The following is an 18,549-nucleotide window of genomic DNA, read 5'->3' on the forward strand; positions in this document are numbered from 1 at the left end:
GTATTGTTAAACACTTAACAACTGAATATTGGTTTTAAAAAGATCCATTTTATTGTCTGTATATAAAATCAAAGATTACTAACTATAGTCGAGGTTGCCCACTTGATGATGCTTCAGCAGATTATTCTGTGATCAACTTGCTGTCTGAGAACTGATTTCATAGACAGTAGCACATGTTGCTTTGCGAGCAGCCCTAAAGAACCTTTAAACTTGCTCCCCCAACTTGTCATAAGAGATAATCTCTAAAGATTGGACACGGATGCATGCAAGAATTTGGAACAATAATGATATTTTTAAATAATCACTCACATGATTTTCAACTGCTGAAATCCATTAAGATGGACTCAGGCACGTTAATTACATATGCAACTTGGTCTTTAATCAAATCAAAGACAACATACTGTACATGGAGTATTAATTATATATGCAAAATCAAAGACAACATACTGTACATGGAGTATACATACATACACATATATAGAGAGAGAGAGTCACTGCAGATCAGTACGCGGCAGGGTACGCTCAATAAAGCTTCGTTTGTTTTTCTTTTTCGGTGCATCCCAGTTTTGCACGGATTCTGGAAACTCTGTTTTGGAATCATTGATTAAGAAAGAGCTATAATTTGTAGCTTTTTTTAAAATACTGCAAAAACTAACACTGTTGCTGACTAACTAGCATCCAAACCAGGGTCGACCAGAATTCTGAATGGCCGTGCGTTCACATAATCGGGGTTACAAAATCTAGGCATTCGAAGTTGTTTATCGAAAGAAATGTTCTTGTGTCCACAAAATGACACTGCAGATACACAGCAAGGAATACAAGTACATGCTATTACTTTATTACCTACTTCTTTCCGGTTTTGATAATGGAGAGAGTCAGAAATGACCCAGGATTCCTGCTTTGTACTTTCGGAACGGTTGTTTTGGATAGGGGAGCTTCACTTATATGATTAAAATATTCTGTTCGAGTTAATCCTGTTTTAGCTCAGAACTTCTCTGGGACCTGAGATTATCTTCTCCCAGCCAACAACAAATAAATTAATGCATAGTTGCAGTGTAGCAATATACATATCAAAGCAAGTGCCAAAGCATTTTTATCAATCACATATAGCTTCACACAATATTCAGGTGATAACTTTAAATATTTTTCACTAATAAAGAACTCCATCTCTTGAAACAATACTCCTACTAGTTTACATAAGAGCTCCCCTTGAAACACTCACTAGCAGTCTTACTAGGATTAGAAGAGACGAATTTCCTTTCAACTCATGCTAGGGAAAGATGCGGCAAAACTTCCGCAAATTTCTTTCTTTCTTTTTCTTTTTACTATATTCACTGTCAAGATTCATCAAAGTTATCAAAGAAATAATAAATAAAAAAAGAAAATCCGTCAAAATCTCCTTCTATCCTTGGATTTTGGTGGCCTATCTCCTGCAACAACAGCCCTTTTCCCCTGTTTTCTTGAAAAGTGATTGCAATTTTCCTATCAATACAAAGCTGCTAAATTGTATTCCGTGGACATGATCAATTCCATCTTCTTAGCCATTGTCATAAAAGATTAGGATTATTGCTAGAGTGAACATGAACTGATGTCTTGCTTCCATTTTTTGCCATGGTTTAAATGCTAGTGATGGTTCTATAACGTAGAAGAGACCCAACAAAATCTATTACAAGTTCATTTCATACTGTTCATTAACTAGCGACTAGTTCACTAAACAAAGCAGAAAAAGAAACAGGAATATTGATACTGTTCATTAACTAGCGACTAGTTCACTAAACAAAGCAGAAAAAGAAACAGGAATGTTGACTATGTGGGCTAACAACTTGGAGGAACATCAGGTAAAGCTATCTGCTAAAATAATGTGTGGGTTTGATTTATCAATTTATGGGCCATCCAGATTAAGATTGAAAATCAATCGGGCTTTATTTGGTATAAGTTAGCCTATAGGACACCTTTGTGTCACCCTGTAAGGCCAGCATGTATATTGTAAAAGAGGGCGTAACAAAACAGCCCAAAACCTGATCATGGCCATTATTTGAAACGAAGGAAATCTTAAATTATACACAGAAAAAATATTGCAGTAGTCGAGAACGCTGATCACTTCAATTTCTCTAGCCTTAAGAAATGGCTAGTACATTGAGGTTTATATACTGGCAGCTAGTCCATCTTTTGTTTTCTAACTCTAAATCCCCTGTCAGCAAGGGGCTTAAAAAAAGGAAATTGCCTTCAAACTTTCTGGAGGTTTCGAAGTTCAAAAACAACGGGGCAACAAAGACATGCACAAGAATTTCAAAACCTCAACACGCCACAAAGTAGAAACAGTACTGAAATTTCTTCCTGCATGCCATTCACAACTTTAGTTCATAAAATAGTCCAAAAATTACATGAACAAATTCAATATATAATTCCGTATAGAAATCATGCTATCTGTTTTCATCATTCATCGAATATCTATCTTCTTACATCACAAATGAATCGAGATTTCAATAGTTTTTACCAGATTCAAGAGAAGAAAAATTGAACGAATCACTTACTAGAAATAGAGTCTAACATAAAAGTCATGCTCACTCCCGTTAAAGAATTACAACTGGTACTCAAGCTTCTTCGCAATGCCCTGCCAACAATATTTATAGATTTTATCACGAGCAATAGCAGCAGAAAAGCAATACCCAACAAAGATTTAATCTCAAATCCCAAGAATTTAACAGAAATTGAACTGAACTAATAATCTTACCATGGAGTTCCAAAGAGGCAGAGTCTTTCAATACTCGCACACATTGCAGACCAGGAAAAGATAATAAGATAAATTAGTCAGTGGCCAACTCTTTCACTGATAGGAGTCTTGCATCTTTCGAATTCACGGAGCAAATTCTTGTCCTGAAACCCAACAAGAAATTGGGCTAATCCTTCAAGAAACAAAGCCCCCTGATAAACATTCAGTGCAGCAACAATCTCTGATATCACACTTCTTCTTAACCTATTAGCATGCAAAAACACAGTCACTAACTCCTCCATTTCAGCCTTCATTGCCTCACTAAAATCCATTTTTTCCTTTCTCTCACTATTCACCCATTCTTCTGCAATCTTCCCCGCAAATCCTGACTGTGCTTTTTTCACTCTATCAAGAAGTGCAGGTACCATTAACCTTAGTCCACGCTCAATTTGCTCAATCTTGATCATCAAATGCTTTGAAGGGTCTTTCCATGCCATCACCACTTGACAAGGCCTATCAAAGACTAAAACTTTAAGGTTATTTTCGGTGTCTTCATCACTGTCTGCTTCATCAAGAAATGACCTGAGGAGGTTAGTGAATACGTAAGGGTGAAGATCACCAAGAAACAAGAAGGGTGTTTCAAGGGGGTTTCTCCAAGAAGGGTAAAGAAGGTGAGGAAGATTTTTGGTATTGGTGGTGGCAGCAAGGTCAAGAGACTCGTAGTAAGAGAGGAGGTGGTGGAGGATGAGGTGGAGGTGAGAGGAGAGGAGAGTGGGAGAGGAAGGAGAGCTGGAAAGGGAATGATGGAGGAGAGGGAGGAGTGTGTTCTTGAGAGTGTTGAACCACTTTGTGTAGTAGTCTTTGAATGGGATAGGTGTTTGTTTGGTGGTGTTGCTGCGAGAAAAGATAGAGAAGGGGCTTGGCATTTTGGAGAAGATGATGAGAGTGAATCTTGATGAGCTTTCTTGGAGAGAATAATGGAATGGTTAGAAAGGTGGTATTTGATAGCTGGACAAGGACCCTAGCAACTCTTGCCTCTTGGTGGGTAGTTATTTTTCAACTGTGGCAGTGGAGGGAGATCAGGGATAACTACAGGTTGGTATTTATGGAGATCAGCGATGCCTTCTAAAAGCTGACAAGGATGCAGGTTAATCAATACCAGATGGATATTAGTAACTTTTAATGAGTTGAAATTATAACAATATTATAATTTAAATATAATTATAATCTACAGCTGATTATCACTGTAGATTTTATTTAGAAAACAAAGAAAAAAGAAAAAAACAATCTTTATTGTCTATCAAGAAACAAAACACCAGTGATTGTATATTTTGGTTCCTCGAATTTACATTCATTGAATGAAAGTGACCAACGAATATTACAATAAAGGACACATCGTTGGTGGATTACATGCCTTTCATTATATTTTAAAATAATAAGGTGGATTTTATGCCATTCACTTATTTATTTTTATTTTTTTGAAAGAAAATAACCAGTTATAAAGAACGAACTTGTTATCCTCTACAGCTCAAACACATTTGAGTTAGATTCTATTGGCTCATCATCTTTATTTTTTTAATTAATTATTTTATTTTTTATATAAATTTTAGAATAAAATTCTCTTTAGATAAAATTATTATGATGATATTTAAAAAGTTATCTAGTTACATCATATTTTTTAAATAAGATTATAGCTTTTCATGATAATATTAACAATTATTTTATGAATAATTATATATGAATCTAGTGTGTGTATGTTTAAATATTTATCATGAATATTAAATGAAAATAAAATATTTATTTTATTTTCTCGATATAGTTTTTATATAATTATTCTTTTATTTTTTTCATATAGCACATCAAAATTATTGAGACAAGATTTTTTTTTATTTTTTTTAAAAAGCTTTTCAAATCATGATAAATTTTATTTAAAAAACCTAGCTTTTGATAAAAAATAACATATTTTTGTAAAAAAAAAAGAATACATGAATAAGAAAAGAGATTTTTTACCGAAAATATACATTTTTTACTTGAGAATTTAAACAATTAAATTTCTTATAAATTTTTATTTTAATTTCTACAATATTAAATAAAAATAGGTTTCAAACATGACTCCGCAACATCTCCTAACTAAAATAACTAGTAATGTCTAAACTAGTTAAAGATTTTATAATTCTTTCTTGGTCATCTTGATCAACAAAAATAGATTGTGTTAAAGTAATTTTTGAATTTTCAATTTAACTTGAGAAAGACTATCAAGAAACATAAAATCATCATAATTTCTTTTAATGATATTTTTCTAAAAAAAATATAATTTCTATATGAACCAGTTCATAAATTAAATTTTTTTTCTAAACATAACAGAGAGAGAGAGAGAAATCCTTCTATTTGTAGATTGGATCAATTTCATTAATTTTTTTGTATTAATATTTTTTATTTTGTCAAAACATATAAATGCTAACTAATTTAATTACCATTAAAGTTGGATAAAAGAAAATGATAAAGGAAGACAAAATATGAATGTGAAGCAAGTGCTTATGCTGAATTTCCTAAAACATAAATGCATTGCTCTCACATCTTCACCATTTTCATCTCTTGTAACTACAACATCTTTATTAAAAAAAATATGGCTCTATATTGACTAGGTTTATAAACTCCTTAAAAGAAAATCTTTTTTTATTGGATCAATTTCTTTAATTAATCTTGTATTGTAATTTTTTTTATTACATCAAAATATTTAACCGTTGACTAGTTTATTTGATAAAGAAAAATGATAGAGGAAAACTAAATGCTAATGTAAAGTAAGTGCTTGTACTAAATTTCCTAAAATAAAAAATATATTATTCTCACATCTTTTTTATCATCTCTTATAACACCAACATCTTTTTAAAATAATATGGCTCTATATTGACTAGGTTCATAAACTCAATTCCTTTCTTAAAAGATTTTTATTTTTTTGGTTGGATCAATTTCATTAATTAATTATGCATCGGCATTTAAATATAAATATTTACTAATTTAATTAAAATTAAAGTTGGATAAAAAATAATAAAGAAAAACAAAATACCAAAATAAAGTAAGTGCTTATACTAAGTTTTTAAAAACAGAAAACACATTGTTGTCACATCTTCATCATCTCCTCTTGCAACAACATCTTCGTAAAAAAAAGCATAGCTATATACTCATTAGGTTGATAAACTCAATGAGTTGAAATTATTTGGTCTGGTTCGATATAAAATAAACTTGATTATGGATTATACATTATACATTCTGAACTGATATTACACAGCGAATTTAGTTTTGTGGAAGAAGAGAGACGGCACAAAGAGAATCTACTGTTCTCCTTTTTTAAGATGGCGTAGAAAAAAAAAGAGAGCAACTCTTGCCTCTTGGTGGGTAGTTATTTTTCAACTGTGGCAGTGGAGGGAGATCAGGGATAACTACAGGTTGGTATTTATGGAGATCAGCGATGCCTTCTAAAAGCTGACAAGGATGCAGGTTAATCAATACCAGATGGATATTAGTAACTTTTAATGAGTTGAAATTATAACAATATTATAATTTAAATATAATTATAATCTACAGCTGATTATCACTGTAGATTTTATTTAGAAAACAAAGAAAAAAGAAAAAAACAATCTTTATTGTCTATCAAGAAACAAAACACCAGTGATTGTATATTTTGGTTCCTCGAATTTACATTCATTGAATGAAAGTGACCAACGAATATTACAATAAAGGACACATCGTTGGTGGATTACATGCCTTTCATTATATTTTAAAATAATAAGGTGGATTTTATGCCATTCACTTATTTATTTTTATTTTTTTGAAAGAAAATAACCAGTTATAAAGAACGAACTTGTTATCCTCTACAGCTCAAACACATTTGAGTTAGATTCTATTGGCTCATCATCTTTATTTTTTTAATTAATTATTTTATTTTTTATATAAATTTTAGAATAAAATTCTCTTTAGATAAAATTATTATGATGATATTTAAAAAGTTATCTAGTTACATCATATTTTTTAAATAAGATTATAGCTTTTCATGATAATATTAACAATTATTTTATGAATAATTATATATGAATCTAGTGTGTGTATGTTTAAATATTTATCATGAATATTAAATGAAAATAAAATATTTATTTTATTTTCTCGATATAGTTTTTATATAATTATTCTTTTATTTTTTTCATATAGCACATCAAAATTATTGAGACAAGATTTTTTTTTATTTTTTTTAAAAAGCTTTTCAAATCATGATAAATTTTATTTAAAAAACCTAGCTTTTGATAAAAAATAACATATTTTTGTAAAAAAAAAAGAATACATGAATAAGAAAAGAGATTTTTTACCGAAAATATACATTTTTTACTTGAGAATTTAAACAATTAAATTTCTTATAAATTTTTATTTTAATTTCTACAATATTAAATAAAAATAGGTTTCAAACATGACTCCGCAACATCTCCTAACTAAAATAACTAGTAATGTCTAAACTAGTTAAAGATTTTATAATTCTTTCTTGGTCATCTTGATCAACAAAAATAGATTGTGTTAAAGTAATTTTTGAATTTTCAATTTAACTTGAGAAAGACTATCAAGAAACATAAAATCATCATAATTTCTTTTAATGATATTTTTCTAAAAAAAATATAATTTCTATATGAACCAGTTCATAAATTAAATTTTTTTTCTAAACATAACAGAGAGAGAGAGAGAAATCCTTCTATTTGTAGATTGGATCAATTTCATTAATTTTTTTGTATTAATATTTTTTATTTTGTCAAAACATATAAATGCTAACTAATTTAATTACCATTAAAGTTGGATAAAAGAAAATGATAAAGGAAGACAAAATATGAATGTGAAGCAAGTGCTTATGCTGAATTTCCTAAAACATAAATGCATTGCTCTCACATCTTCACCATTTTCATCTCTTGTAACTACAACATCTTTATTAAAAAAAATATGGCTCTATATTGACTAGGTTTATAAACTCCTTAAAAGAAAATCTTTTTTTATTGGATCAATTTCTTTAATTAATCTTGTATTGTAATTTTTTTTATTACATCAAAATATTTAACCGTTGACTAGTTTATTTGATAAAGAAAAATGATAGAGGAAAACTAAATGCTAATGTAAAGTAAGTGCTTGTACTAAATTTCCTAAAATAAAAAATATATTATTCTCACATCTTTTTTATCATCTCTTATAACACCAACATCTTTTTAAAATAATATGGCTCTATATTGACTAGGTTCATAAACTCAATTCCTTTCTTAAAAGATTTTTATTTTTTTGGTTGGATCAATTTCATTAATTAATTATGCATCGGCATTTAAATATAAATATTTACTAATTTAATTAAAATTAAAGTTGGATAAAAAATAATAAAGAAAAACAAAATACCAAAATAAAGTAAGTGCTTATACTAAGTTTTTAAAAACAGAAAACACATTGTTGTCACATCTTCATCATCTCCTCTTGCAACAACATCTTCGTAAAAAAAAGCATAGCTATATACTCATTAGGTTGATAAACTCAATGAGTTGAAATTATTTGGTCTGGTTCGATATAAAATAAACTTGATTATGGATTATACATTATACATTCTGAACTGATATTACACAGCGAATTTAGTTTTGTGGAAGAAGAGAGACGGCACAAAGAGAATCTACTGTTCTCCTTTTTTAAGATGGCGTAGAAAAAAAAGGAGCAACTCGTAGGGAGGTAACAGAAATCGCCGCCGCATATGGTGGGGAGTTGGTGCTCATCACAGCAATCTTTCACCGACAAAATTGTTTAGTCAAAAAGTCAAACCCGCTCGTAGTTTTGTTTTGTTTTTGTTTTTTTATCGCGAGATGTTCGAACCTTTTTCCACCGACAAAATTGTGGAGTCAAACCCACTTGTGGTATTTCTTGTTATCCGAGAGATTTCCGAAATCTATTATTAATATCAATTAAGTTATAATCCATTTACAAATCTCATATATATTCTTGAATTAGTTGTTTATTACTGTCTATTCTCGCAATTACAAATTTCATCATCTCCCTACTCCAATTTTTAAGAGAAAACTATATTTTAGACCTCTTATATTTTAGAATTCCGCTTTACCCTCTTATAAGTTGATATTTGAGAACAAACAATATATATATATATATGTATGTGTATTTATTTTCAAAGAAAGGTGCTAGGTGTGTGTATTTATTTTCAAAGAAAGGTGCTAGGTCTAACTATCTAGGTAGTGTTTGCAAACATAATTTTAAAAAATTAATTAATTTTTTTAAATTAATTTTTTATATTTTTGTATGTTAAAAATAATTTTTTAAACGTAAAAAAATATTTTAAATTATAATCACTGTTACATACCCAATAACCCCACAAAGTATAAAGGCTACACCTTCATGAAAATTAATGAAAAGCTTATTGGATGTCTTGAGTCGTATTTTTTAAAATAAAAAATAAGATTTAAACCGTGATACCATTATTAACCCTCAAGCTCTTTAATAGTGAAGAGGCACATAGAGGCATTGTTAAACCACAGTAACAATGTTGTTACATCTAAGACATGATTAAAAATGATTATGTTTCTCTCTCTACTCACTTTCCTCTTAACCAAAAGTTTTCTTCTTCTTTCTCTCTCCCTATCTCCATGGCCTGCAAAACCACTTCTTTCTTATGCTTCTGCCTCCTTTTCATCTCCATTGATTCAATCATTTCTCAAGACATAAAAGACACAGAAAGAGGCTGCAGTAACCGTTGGATCCACGTCAGAAGTTTACCGCCAAGGTTCAATCTTGATCTCCTTGCAAACTGTTCTGAATACCCACTTTTTAACAATTTCTGTCCTTACCTTGCAAACCATGGTTTAGGGCCCAGAACACACAACAAGTCTCAATCTTGGTATCGTACAAACCCTTTGTTGTTGGAACTTATATTCCACCATAGGATGCTTGAATACCCTTGTTTAACATCAGATCCCAATCAAGCCAATGCCATTTACTTACCTTACTATGCAGCAATTGATGCTTTGAGGTATCTATATGGTCCTGAAGTGAATAGCAGCATGGAACATGGGCTTGAATTGTATGATTATTTACAAGACAATGAAGGTTGGATATGGTCAAGGAATCATGGGGCTGATCATCTCTTGGTCATGTCAAGGCCTGCCTGGGATTTCTCTCAATCTGTAGATGTTGATCCTCCTATTTGGGGTACTTCATTTCTTGAATTGCCAGAGTTTTATAATGTTACTGCTTTGATTGTTGAAGGAAGGGCTTGGCCTTGGCAAGAACAGGCTGTGCCCTATTTGACATCATTTCACCCTCCAAATTTAGGATTTCTTGAGTCTTGGATTAAACGCGTTAAGGCGTCGAAAAGGACGACTTTGATGCTTTTTGCAGGTGGGGGTGGTGTTGGTTCCACTCCAAATATCAGGAGGAGTATCAGGAATGAATGCGAAAGCAGCAGCTTCAGCAGCAGTAGTGACATTTATGTCAATAATGTCGAAGGGTTCGATTACCCGAAGATGAGGAAAGTTTGTGATATAGTGGATTGCTCCAACGGGATATGTGAGCATGATCCAATAAGGTATATGAGGCCAATGCTGCAAGCAACATTTTGTTTGCAGCCTCCAGGGGACACACCAACTAGGAGGTCGACTTTTGATGGGATTATTGCTGGGTGTATACCAGTTTTCTTTGAAGAACAATCTGCAAAGTCACAATATGGTTGGCATTTGCCAGAGGAAATGTATAGAGACTTCGCTGTGTTTATACCAAAGGAGGATGTTGTGTTTAAAGGGTTGAGGATTTTGGATGTGTTGACAGGGATATCGAGAAATGAAGTCCGGAGGATGAGGGAGAGAGTTATAGAATTGATACCAAGAGTTTTGTACAGGAAGCATGGGAGTTCATCCGGTTTAAGAGCTAGAAAGGATGCCTTTGACATTGCAGTTGAAGGTGCTTTGCAGAGGATCAATTCTAGGTTGGAAGCAAGGGACTTTGGTCAATGACCAGAAATCTGTTATTTTCTGGCTGTTGTAATTATTATTTATTCTTGTTTTTGCCTTCTTGTTCTTTTAATCACCTTTATTGCTTAGGTGGAGAGAACTTGAGATAATTAGTATTTGTAACAATTTAAGCTACTCAATTTTGAAGGAAATTATCCTATTTTACCTTTACACTTCATGTTTTTGGGGCATGTTATGTAGAGATGCTCGTATCTGGTTGTCAACAGTCACTGGAAATTCAAGAGAAAGAACAATGGTACAAAGGGGAAATTAATTGAAGAAAATTTATAGCACGTGCAAAAACTAAAAGCAACAAAAAGATGACAATCAAATTGCAAAATACACATGGAACTCGATGGGAGAACTGGGGAACTGCACGGTACAGGGAAGTCTCTATTCTCTTCTGTACGGTTATTGGTTGGAAGTGTAACATTTCACCCCCATCTGATGATTGCAGAACCCCAAGTTAAACCGGCTCCAAAGCCTGCAGTTGCAATAGTATGGCCTGATTTCACCTTCCCACTTCTGACGGCTTCATCCAATGCCAATGGAATGGAAGCAGCACTCGTGTTACCATAATTAGCCAAATTTGATATGATCCTTTCCGGCGGGACTTCTAAGCGTGTTGCCACCGCATCAATGATCCTTTGATTTGCCTGTAGAAATAATCTCTGTTACTTGTAAGCATTCCTTCATAAAACTTCAGAAGAATTACTTTGCAGAAGCCTCTTGTAATTCGCACATGATTTCATTCGAAATTCTGTCTGTGTAAACTACCTCGTGCTTGACTTACCAACAGCAGCTTATTTACACCTTTCATATTGCAAATCAAATATCCAATTATCAATTAATGGACATCAAGTCCATTCTCGGTTGCTTTCAACACTTCCTAATGCCTACAGGCACAAATGCAAGTGAATCTGAGCATCATTGTGTCTATTCCATTCATGATCACCCTACCTAAAAGGTCCCAAACCATAAACACATTTTCCGAACCATTCTCACAATGCAGATGAAAAATGATATATCATGCTAAAATTGAATTTTAAATTCACCTCTTTGCAGAACAAATAATGAGGTCAGAATCATATACCAGATACAATAAGAAACAGCAGTGTTAACAAGCCCAGGTCTTAAAAAAGTCTCCTACACTTAGTAAATGAGTTATGTCATATCTCATACCTGGTGGAGCAGTAACCAGTCAATGCTCGAACCAGTGAGACCAGCCTTTTCAAGAGCAGACTCTATAGACTGGGGCACACATCTAACAGCAAAGCGGAAAACCTCTTTTCCATTCATGTGAATGCAGGGAAAGTTGGCATGGCGTTTGGGAGGAAAGTCTAAAACTGAGCCATTAGAACCCACTGCATGATCAACTTCATTATCTTTGATGGAGGCGTTTAAATGTCTGAACAAAAAATGGAGGAAACACATTGCATCACATACCAGAAGAAGTATGGGGTTTGTTCACTTGGGAAAATTAAAATGCACTACCTTCCACCTTCACCATCGCTGTTCACATCAAAACTAAAAAGACCATCATCCTCAATATCACAGGCCTGCAGAATTATAGAAATGTCAAAATAATTGCACACGTGTCTATTCCCATTTTCAAGCAGCTATCAAATTAAACAGTTTTTCATAATGGGTGGCTTTTGAGTTCATAAATACTTCCAGCAAAACAAGATCTGACATCAAAACTGATATAAGATTTTTCTCCAGCCTGAGTGCTGTTGAAGCTTGATAATTGAGGGCATACATTGAGCAGAAGACAAGGATTAGAATTCAATATAACAATGCTTGTGGTTTGTCTGAGCATACTATGAATCTATCTTGCATAAACCTGTTTAATTCAAGGGAAGATAGAATCTAGCCATCAGTTCCTTTAATAACAAGTCTGATACAGAGACAGTTGAACAGGAAGTGTTTGGTTCTCTTCCTATGTTTCTTTGAAACTAAAATGTTCAATGAAACCTACAACCATACCAAAATCATGCAAGGAGCTTAACAACTCTTAGTTACTTTCAAGCATAGGTTAATATGACTAATTCTCAACATAAGTTAGAATTGACAGTCATGGACATACAACCCCCACCATAATTATCAAGAAAATTACTCCAAAATAGCATGACTCGACACTTGAACTGCTGCAATTACTCATCTAGAAGTACAGGCTAAAAAGTTGAGAAAAAAGAACATTACCTGTACGACTACAGCACCAGCAGCATCCCCAAAGAGAATACAAGTTCCTCTATCCGTCCAGTCAACAAACCGAGAAAGAGTATCAGCACCAATAACCAATACATTCTTAAATCCACCTCCTGTAAGTGACATCAGCGAAATCATATCATTTAACCATTGAAGCAATAGCCAAGACTCATAACAGAAAAGCAAACAAGTTTGTTACCCCTAATGTGGCAAGCAGCAGAGACTAGACCAAGCACAAATCCACTACATGCAGCTGTAATATCATAAGCCAAGGGATTTCTTTTGCAGCCCAGAGCCTTTTGGACCTGAGAATTCAAAAAAAAAAAAAGAGCATGGGAGAGTCTTAAAATTATCACAACAAGAAGCTAGTCAAATGAGGTCATAAACAAAGTATTTATGCCATGCAAAAATTTAAAGTTGCTCTTTCCCAATGTGATAGCCAGGAACGTGCAGCTCACAATCATCCATGGAAAATTATGCAACAAGGGCTTTGAGACCTGAAACAGGATGTGTTCATTTATTTGAAACAATGCAGTTAACTGGTGCAGATTAAACTCTACGCTTGGAAGAAGGAAAATGCATGAGGTTTAATAATAGGAGAGAAAATGGAACAAAAACTAATTTTTCATTGTCTGGCAAAGAGGAAGCAAAACAGGATGAAAATATTTAAGGTTATGTTTGGCATTTGAACCACATCTTTTGAGAGCAAAATGGAAGAGCTGCAGTTGAAGGTGTTTGATTTTACGAGGTTTACTTTTTCTGTAGCATTGTAAGATTTTCACATGCAAAGACATGATGGCAAAATACTTAAACATGTGTTCTCTTTATCTGATAATTCATCCTTCCTATCAAGGATATGAGTTGAAAACCATTTTTCTTTTTCTCTTCATTTCTCCATCTCTCAAATCAAAAAAAGACATTAAGCCCACGCCCCATTGATAATAGATAGCATGACCCTCTTGAGATTTAATATTCATGTAAACCAAAATAAGATGTCATCTAAAAAACCAAAGATATCAAGATACAGATAAGGATAGAAAACAGCAAACAAGTAAAAGAGCAAAGAAATCAATAGTCAACAAATTTTAAGAGTTCCACAAAAAAATGTGTGACTGCACATTTGTTTGAGCATTTCCAAAAACCATCCTTAGTCTATGTGCATATGAATGCATGATGCAACTTTATTCTGAACATTGAACAACCATGAAGCCAAACCTCAAGTATGAAAATTAATAGTTTGATCTGTAAACTTGTTGCAGTCTGGATTATGCATCCTATTAATCCAATACCTGAGGAGCACTACCAAAAAGATCTTCTGGCGTAGAAGTGCACATCAAGACTAGGTCCAAATCATCAGGGTCAACCCCTGCCATCTGAAGAGCTTTACTTGCTGCCTCTGCTGATAGAGTAATCAAGCTATCTTTTCCTGTAGCAGTGATGACAAGACCCAGCTGTTAAGATATTTGCAACAAAAGGGATACCTTGAGCCAAAAAAGTAAATGCACCTTCCACTTAGTAAAAAAATCATTGTATGGATGATATGAGCAATAATGCAAGGAAAATCTAAGTATAAGTTGATCACTACCAAATGCAACAAAATGTATGTGATCCAGCAACAATGATATGTAAACAATTTGCCCAGAAAAATAAAATACTACAAGAGATGCCCGATTGATTGATGTATTCAAAAGACATCATCTTGCAGGAAATAAAAAATGGTATCACACAATCATACTTTGACCCAGAAGTGGAAAAATCTAGCAATCCCCTCAAAGACATCAAAAGATGATTGCCCTTTGTCTAGCCTCAAGTGCACCTTTTAAGAATTGTAATTAAGCGACCACAGTAAAGCAAACCGAGACATCCAGAATGCTCCTAGCTATCCAATATACGACACTGAAATGCATGCAGTTGAAAACCAACCTGTAATAACTCGTCTATTACGAATGCCAGTGCGAACAGATATCCATTCATCAGAAGTATCAACTATTTTTGCAAGGTCATTGTTTGAAATCTGAAGACTTGGTAATGCTGAGCCACATCCAACTAATTTGCAGCCCTTACTGACAAGCCTGTGGAAATAGAATAACTAAGTAAGGTTATTTTTAACACAAATTTTGATTAAATTAGATCATGTAAAACATCCAGCCTGAGGGTGCCTGTTGCCCAGGCAGGACTCATGGTTGAGAGTGACACTAATAGCCTGAGTAAAAAACCAGAGTGCCCAAATTTGCAGATCACAAACAGTAGCAGACCAAAACGATAGATCTTTTAGAACTCATGCATGACAGAGTTCATGGTAATTAAGCTTTGTTAACCAGAATATAATCCCCATATCATGAAGTGTAAGCTTCAACCAACTACTCACGCCTTTCCACAAAGAAATTAAGTAGAATATGTTGTTAATGAATATATCTATGATTTACACTGAAAATCTGTGGTTCACAAATAAAAGCTTAGCTACTCTTCCAAACACTAATCATGATGACACCATTGAGTCTCTGTAAGAAATGAAAGGCACATGCAGGAGTAAAAAATGAAGATCTAGCTGAAAGAACAACCTATGATCAACTTGGTTATTGAGCCAAAGATTGTTATATGTTTAATGAGGAAAGCATGATTGTGCAAAACTTTTAAAACAGTAAATTAAGTAACTGCATTCCATTGTTGGTTGAAGTTATGGAGAAAGAATTTAATTTCAGATATCACAAAAAATATCACCCTCAATAGTGCAGAATGGAGAAAAACTGAGTGATTAGATTTATTTGAAAATCAATCCAAAAGATTAACTCAATCCTACAGCCAATGCAGTAATCACTATCAACAGAGGATCTGGAGTTTATCTGGCTGGCTACCAAACAAATGCACTCTGCGAATAAAATATCAATAAGAAATAGCAAGGACAGAGAGGAAACAAAGCAGCATTTGCCTTCAGACTCCATATTCTTCTTGGAACTCCTCAATCACCTTCAGTCATTCACAAAGCCAATCTGATGAATGTAACCTCATGCAAGAGGATTATTAGGAAAAATAATTTATTTCCTTAGCTATTTTGATTCATATTTAGTTTAGAAAAATAATTATTTTAATGTATTTTTATTATTTTTCCTATTTAGTTTAGGAATTTTATTTTTTCTTATTCCGTTTGGGCCCAAGACTACTATAATAAGTAGGTTATTTACCTTGTATTTCAATAAACTACTCAGAAGAGAAAAATATTCAGTAATAAAATTTTGAATTAGGGTTTTTGAGTGGTGAATTGTGTGTTTCTTGTGCTTGCTGATTCTTTCCGTCTGTGTCATAACCTGTTCTGTTAAAGGAAACTCTAAGTTGCAATCCCCGCTACTCTGGCATACAACCTACGCAGCTTTGACAGACGATAAATCCATTTTCACTAATTGAAGTGCCATTACATTAGCCTCCTATAAACCAGACTATTTGAACAAGATAGTTAGCATGCCAGGGAACTGATACACATTGAGGCAGCTGATCAATTCAAATTAGTCATTGCTCGCTTGCAGAGTACGATGCTATGTAAACCTCAATGTTGTCGATTAAGTTAACTATTCACCATTTGTTATATCAATCAGAGATATCGTTCCAGTATTCAAGTTGCTTTGATATTTGATTCATCTGAAAAAGAACATGACATTAGAATGTCATGCACCACCTTGTACAACCAATAATCAGTAAACTCCATTACTAATTCATTTTCTATGAACCTAATAGATAGTTTTTTCAGCTCTCTAACTTTCCACGACATGCTTAAACCAAAATCCTTCTTCACCGTCACTTCAAGATATCCTAGAAAAGCCATCCTCTAAAAAATCACCTTGCAATTGATATCCAGCTAATGATTCAACAAAACTTGCACACTATTACCATATTTAACCTCAAGCTTACGAAATCAACAAAGTCAACCCCACTTGGAATTGAAATTTCAATTACAAGGGCTCATGCAACAGCAATTAAGCTGCGAACTCTACGAAGTTTTCCCACTTCATGCAAATATTCACCATCAAATAAACAGCCAAGACCATTGCTAATCAAAACCCACTTGCATTAAAGACCCATTTGCCAATTGAAGCTAAGAAAAGTATTCAATAACCAAAACACTGACCTTGGCAGTTGAGATTGAGAAGAGGAAATCTTCTCTGAGCCTTCAATGGTGCTGGAACACACCACTCTCTTTGAGATTCTTTGAGTGGACCAAATCCCAGATCCAATAACCCCTATTGAAGGCTTAATCTTCCCTCTGAGGCTTGGAACTGAAGGACTAAAGAACCCAGATGCATTTGCCATTAAAACAAAACTCTCTTACCAAAAAATGAAATTTTTTATTTTTGAAGAGTGAGAAAAAAAAGAAGCAAGGATCTTGTATTGTTACAGCTTTATATATGAGACAACAAAATGAGAAGACAGGTGTACATAGTGCTATAGCCCATGAGACTTCAACAAAATATATATAAAAAAAAAAAATGGTGTTTATTAGATATGGCAAGGGAAAAAATTCACGTTTCTTTTTTTGGGTTAGTAGGAGAGTCCGAGGATGTAAGAGATAAACAAAACAGAGAGAGAGAGAGAAGGCGATGATGCCAAACCCAAATTGAGGAAAGGAGAGAGAGGGCGATGATGCCAAACCCAAATTGAGGAAACTCCAATACTTTTCCCCTCTTCCTATGAGGAAAACAATGAGAGCAGAGCAATGCTGCTTCTCAATTCTAAAGATTTGATTTTGTTGTTGATACAATCAAAGTGGTTTGGTTGTTTGTTGGGTGAAAAAAAAAACTACAAGCGATTGACACATAAGCTAACGGAGGTTCCTACTTCCTAGTATCCGTTATTAATCTTATTTGAGCTGTTACCAAACACCAACAATTTTAGGCTGTGTCCGTGGGCTAGTTTTCACTTCTTCTTCTTCTTTTTTTTATTTTTCTTTTAGGGTTTAGTTAATACACTGTATCATTTTCTGCACTACTTGCGTGTTGAATTATTTTTTAATGTTAAAAAAATATTTAAATATTATTATCATGTTTTTAAATAAAAAATTAAATTGCATGAAAATTAATTTTATTTAACCCAAATAACTTGATAAATTTAAAAATAATTTAAAAAATAAAAAAATTAAATTACATGAAAATTAATTTCATTTAACCCAAATAATTTGATAAATTTAAAAATAATTTAAAAAATATTAAATCAAGACAACATTTAAAAAATAATAATATTAAGATGAAAATATATTAGATTAATCTGATTCAACCTGGGTTAACCAATCAAATTTTCTACCTGAATTATAAGAATAGAAAAACCTTATAAAAAGCAAATAAAAAAGATAACCCTATAAAAAATAAATCAAAACCAAAAATAAAACTCAATTCCCAGTTAAACCATTATTAATAGATAAAATTAAAAAAAATCAATTAAAAAAAGATCAAAAAAATAACTCGTGTTAACATGTTAAAGCTGCAACCTAAGTCATATGATCAAGATAACTTCATAAAAAGCAAATTGAAACAAATTATAAAATTTCATTTTCAATCAATCAAATGTTAAAAGTCAAAATTAAAAAAAAACATATCAATTAAAAAAAAATATTCAAGTCAA

The 18,549-nt window shown here is 32.7% G+C and overlaps 3 protein-coding genes and 1 long non-coding RNA gene across 5 annotated transcripts; 2 read left to right on the forward strand and 2 right to left on the reverse strand.

The window, feature by feature from the left end:
• Nucleotides 1-1,817: 1,817 nt before the first annotated feature.
• Nucleotides 1,818-3,792, reverse strand: INP1 (transcription factor). Of its 2 annotated transcripts, XM_011019969.1 has the most exons (3): nucleotides 2,735-3,792; nucleotides 2,535-2,614; nucleotides 1,818-2,337 (listed from the first exon to the last, which is right to left on the reverse strand). In XM_011019969.1, exon 1 carries the CDS (start codon nucleotides 3,637-3,639, stop codon nucleotides 2,812-2,814), a length of 828 nt encoding a protein of 275 aa, XP_011018271.1. In that variant the 5' UTR covers nucleotides 3,640-3,792; the 3' UTR covers nucleotides 1,818-2,337; nucleotides 2,535-2,614; nucleotides 2,735-2,811. The 2 variants fall into 2 exon arrangements, with proteins under 2 accessions (XP_011018271.1, XP_011018270.1); XM_011019968.1 differs by lacking the exon at nucleotides 1,818-2,337 and having other exon boundaries at nucleotides 2,348-2,614.
• A 5,500-nt stretch (nucleotides 3,793-9,292) lies between these two features.
• LOC105121368 (xyloglucan galactosyltransferase KATAMARI1 homolog) lies at nucleotides 9,293-10,905 on the forward strand. Its single transcript, XM_011019967.1, has one exon. It carries the CDS (start codon nucleotides 9,376-9,378, stop codon nucleotides 10,735-10,737), a length of 1,362 nt encoding a protein of 453 aa, XP_011018269.1. The 5' UTR covers nucleotides 9,293-9,375; the 3' UTR covers nucleotides 10,738-10,905.
• A 43-nt stretch (nucleotides 10,906-10,948) lies between these two features.
• LOC105121367 (3-ketoacyl-acyl carrier protein synthase III) lies at nucleotides 10,949-17,522 on the reverse strand. The gene is made up of 8 exons (XM_011019966.1): nucleotides 17,063-17,522; nucleotides 14,866-15,014; nucleotides 14,232-14,368; nucleotides 13,142-13,247; nucleotides 12,937-13,055; nucleotides 12,229-12,293; nucleotides 11,917-12,142; nucleotides 10,949-11,390 (listed from the first exon to the last, which is right to left on the reverse strand). The coding sequence occupies exons 1-8, from the start codon at nucleotides 17,242-17,244 to the stop codon at nucleotides 11,169-11,171; spliced, it is 1,206 nt and encodes a 401-aa protein (XP_011018268.1). The 5' UTR covers nucleotides 17,245-17,522; the 3' UTR covers nucleotides 10,949-11,168.
• LOC105121366 (uncharacterized) lies at nucleotides 17,449-17,730 on the forward strand. Its single transcript, XR_841537.1, has 2 exons — nucleotides 17,449-17,528; nucleotides 17,559-17,730. It is a non-coding gene; the product is annotated as an uncharacterized LOC105121366 (long non-coding RNA).
• The last annotated feature ends 819 nt before the right edge of the window (nucleotides 17,731-18,549 follow it).

Source organism: Populus euphratica, unplaced genomic scaffold (genome assembly GCF_000495115.2).
Source record: "Populus euphratica unplaced genomic scaffold, PopEup_1.0 scaffold25.1, whole genome shotgun sequence".
NCBI lineage: Eukaryota > Viridiplantae > Streptophyta > Magnoliopsida > Malpighiales > Salicaceae > Populus > Populus euphratica.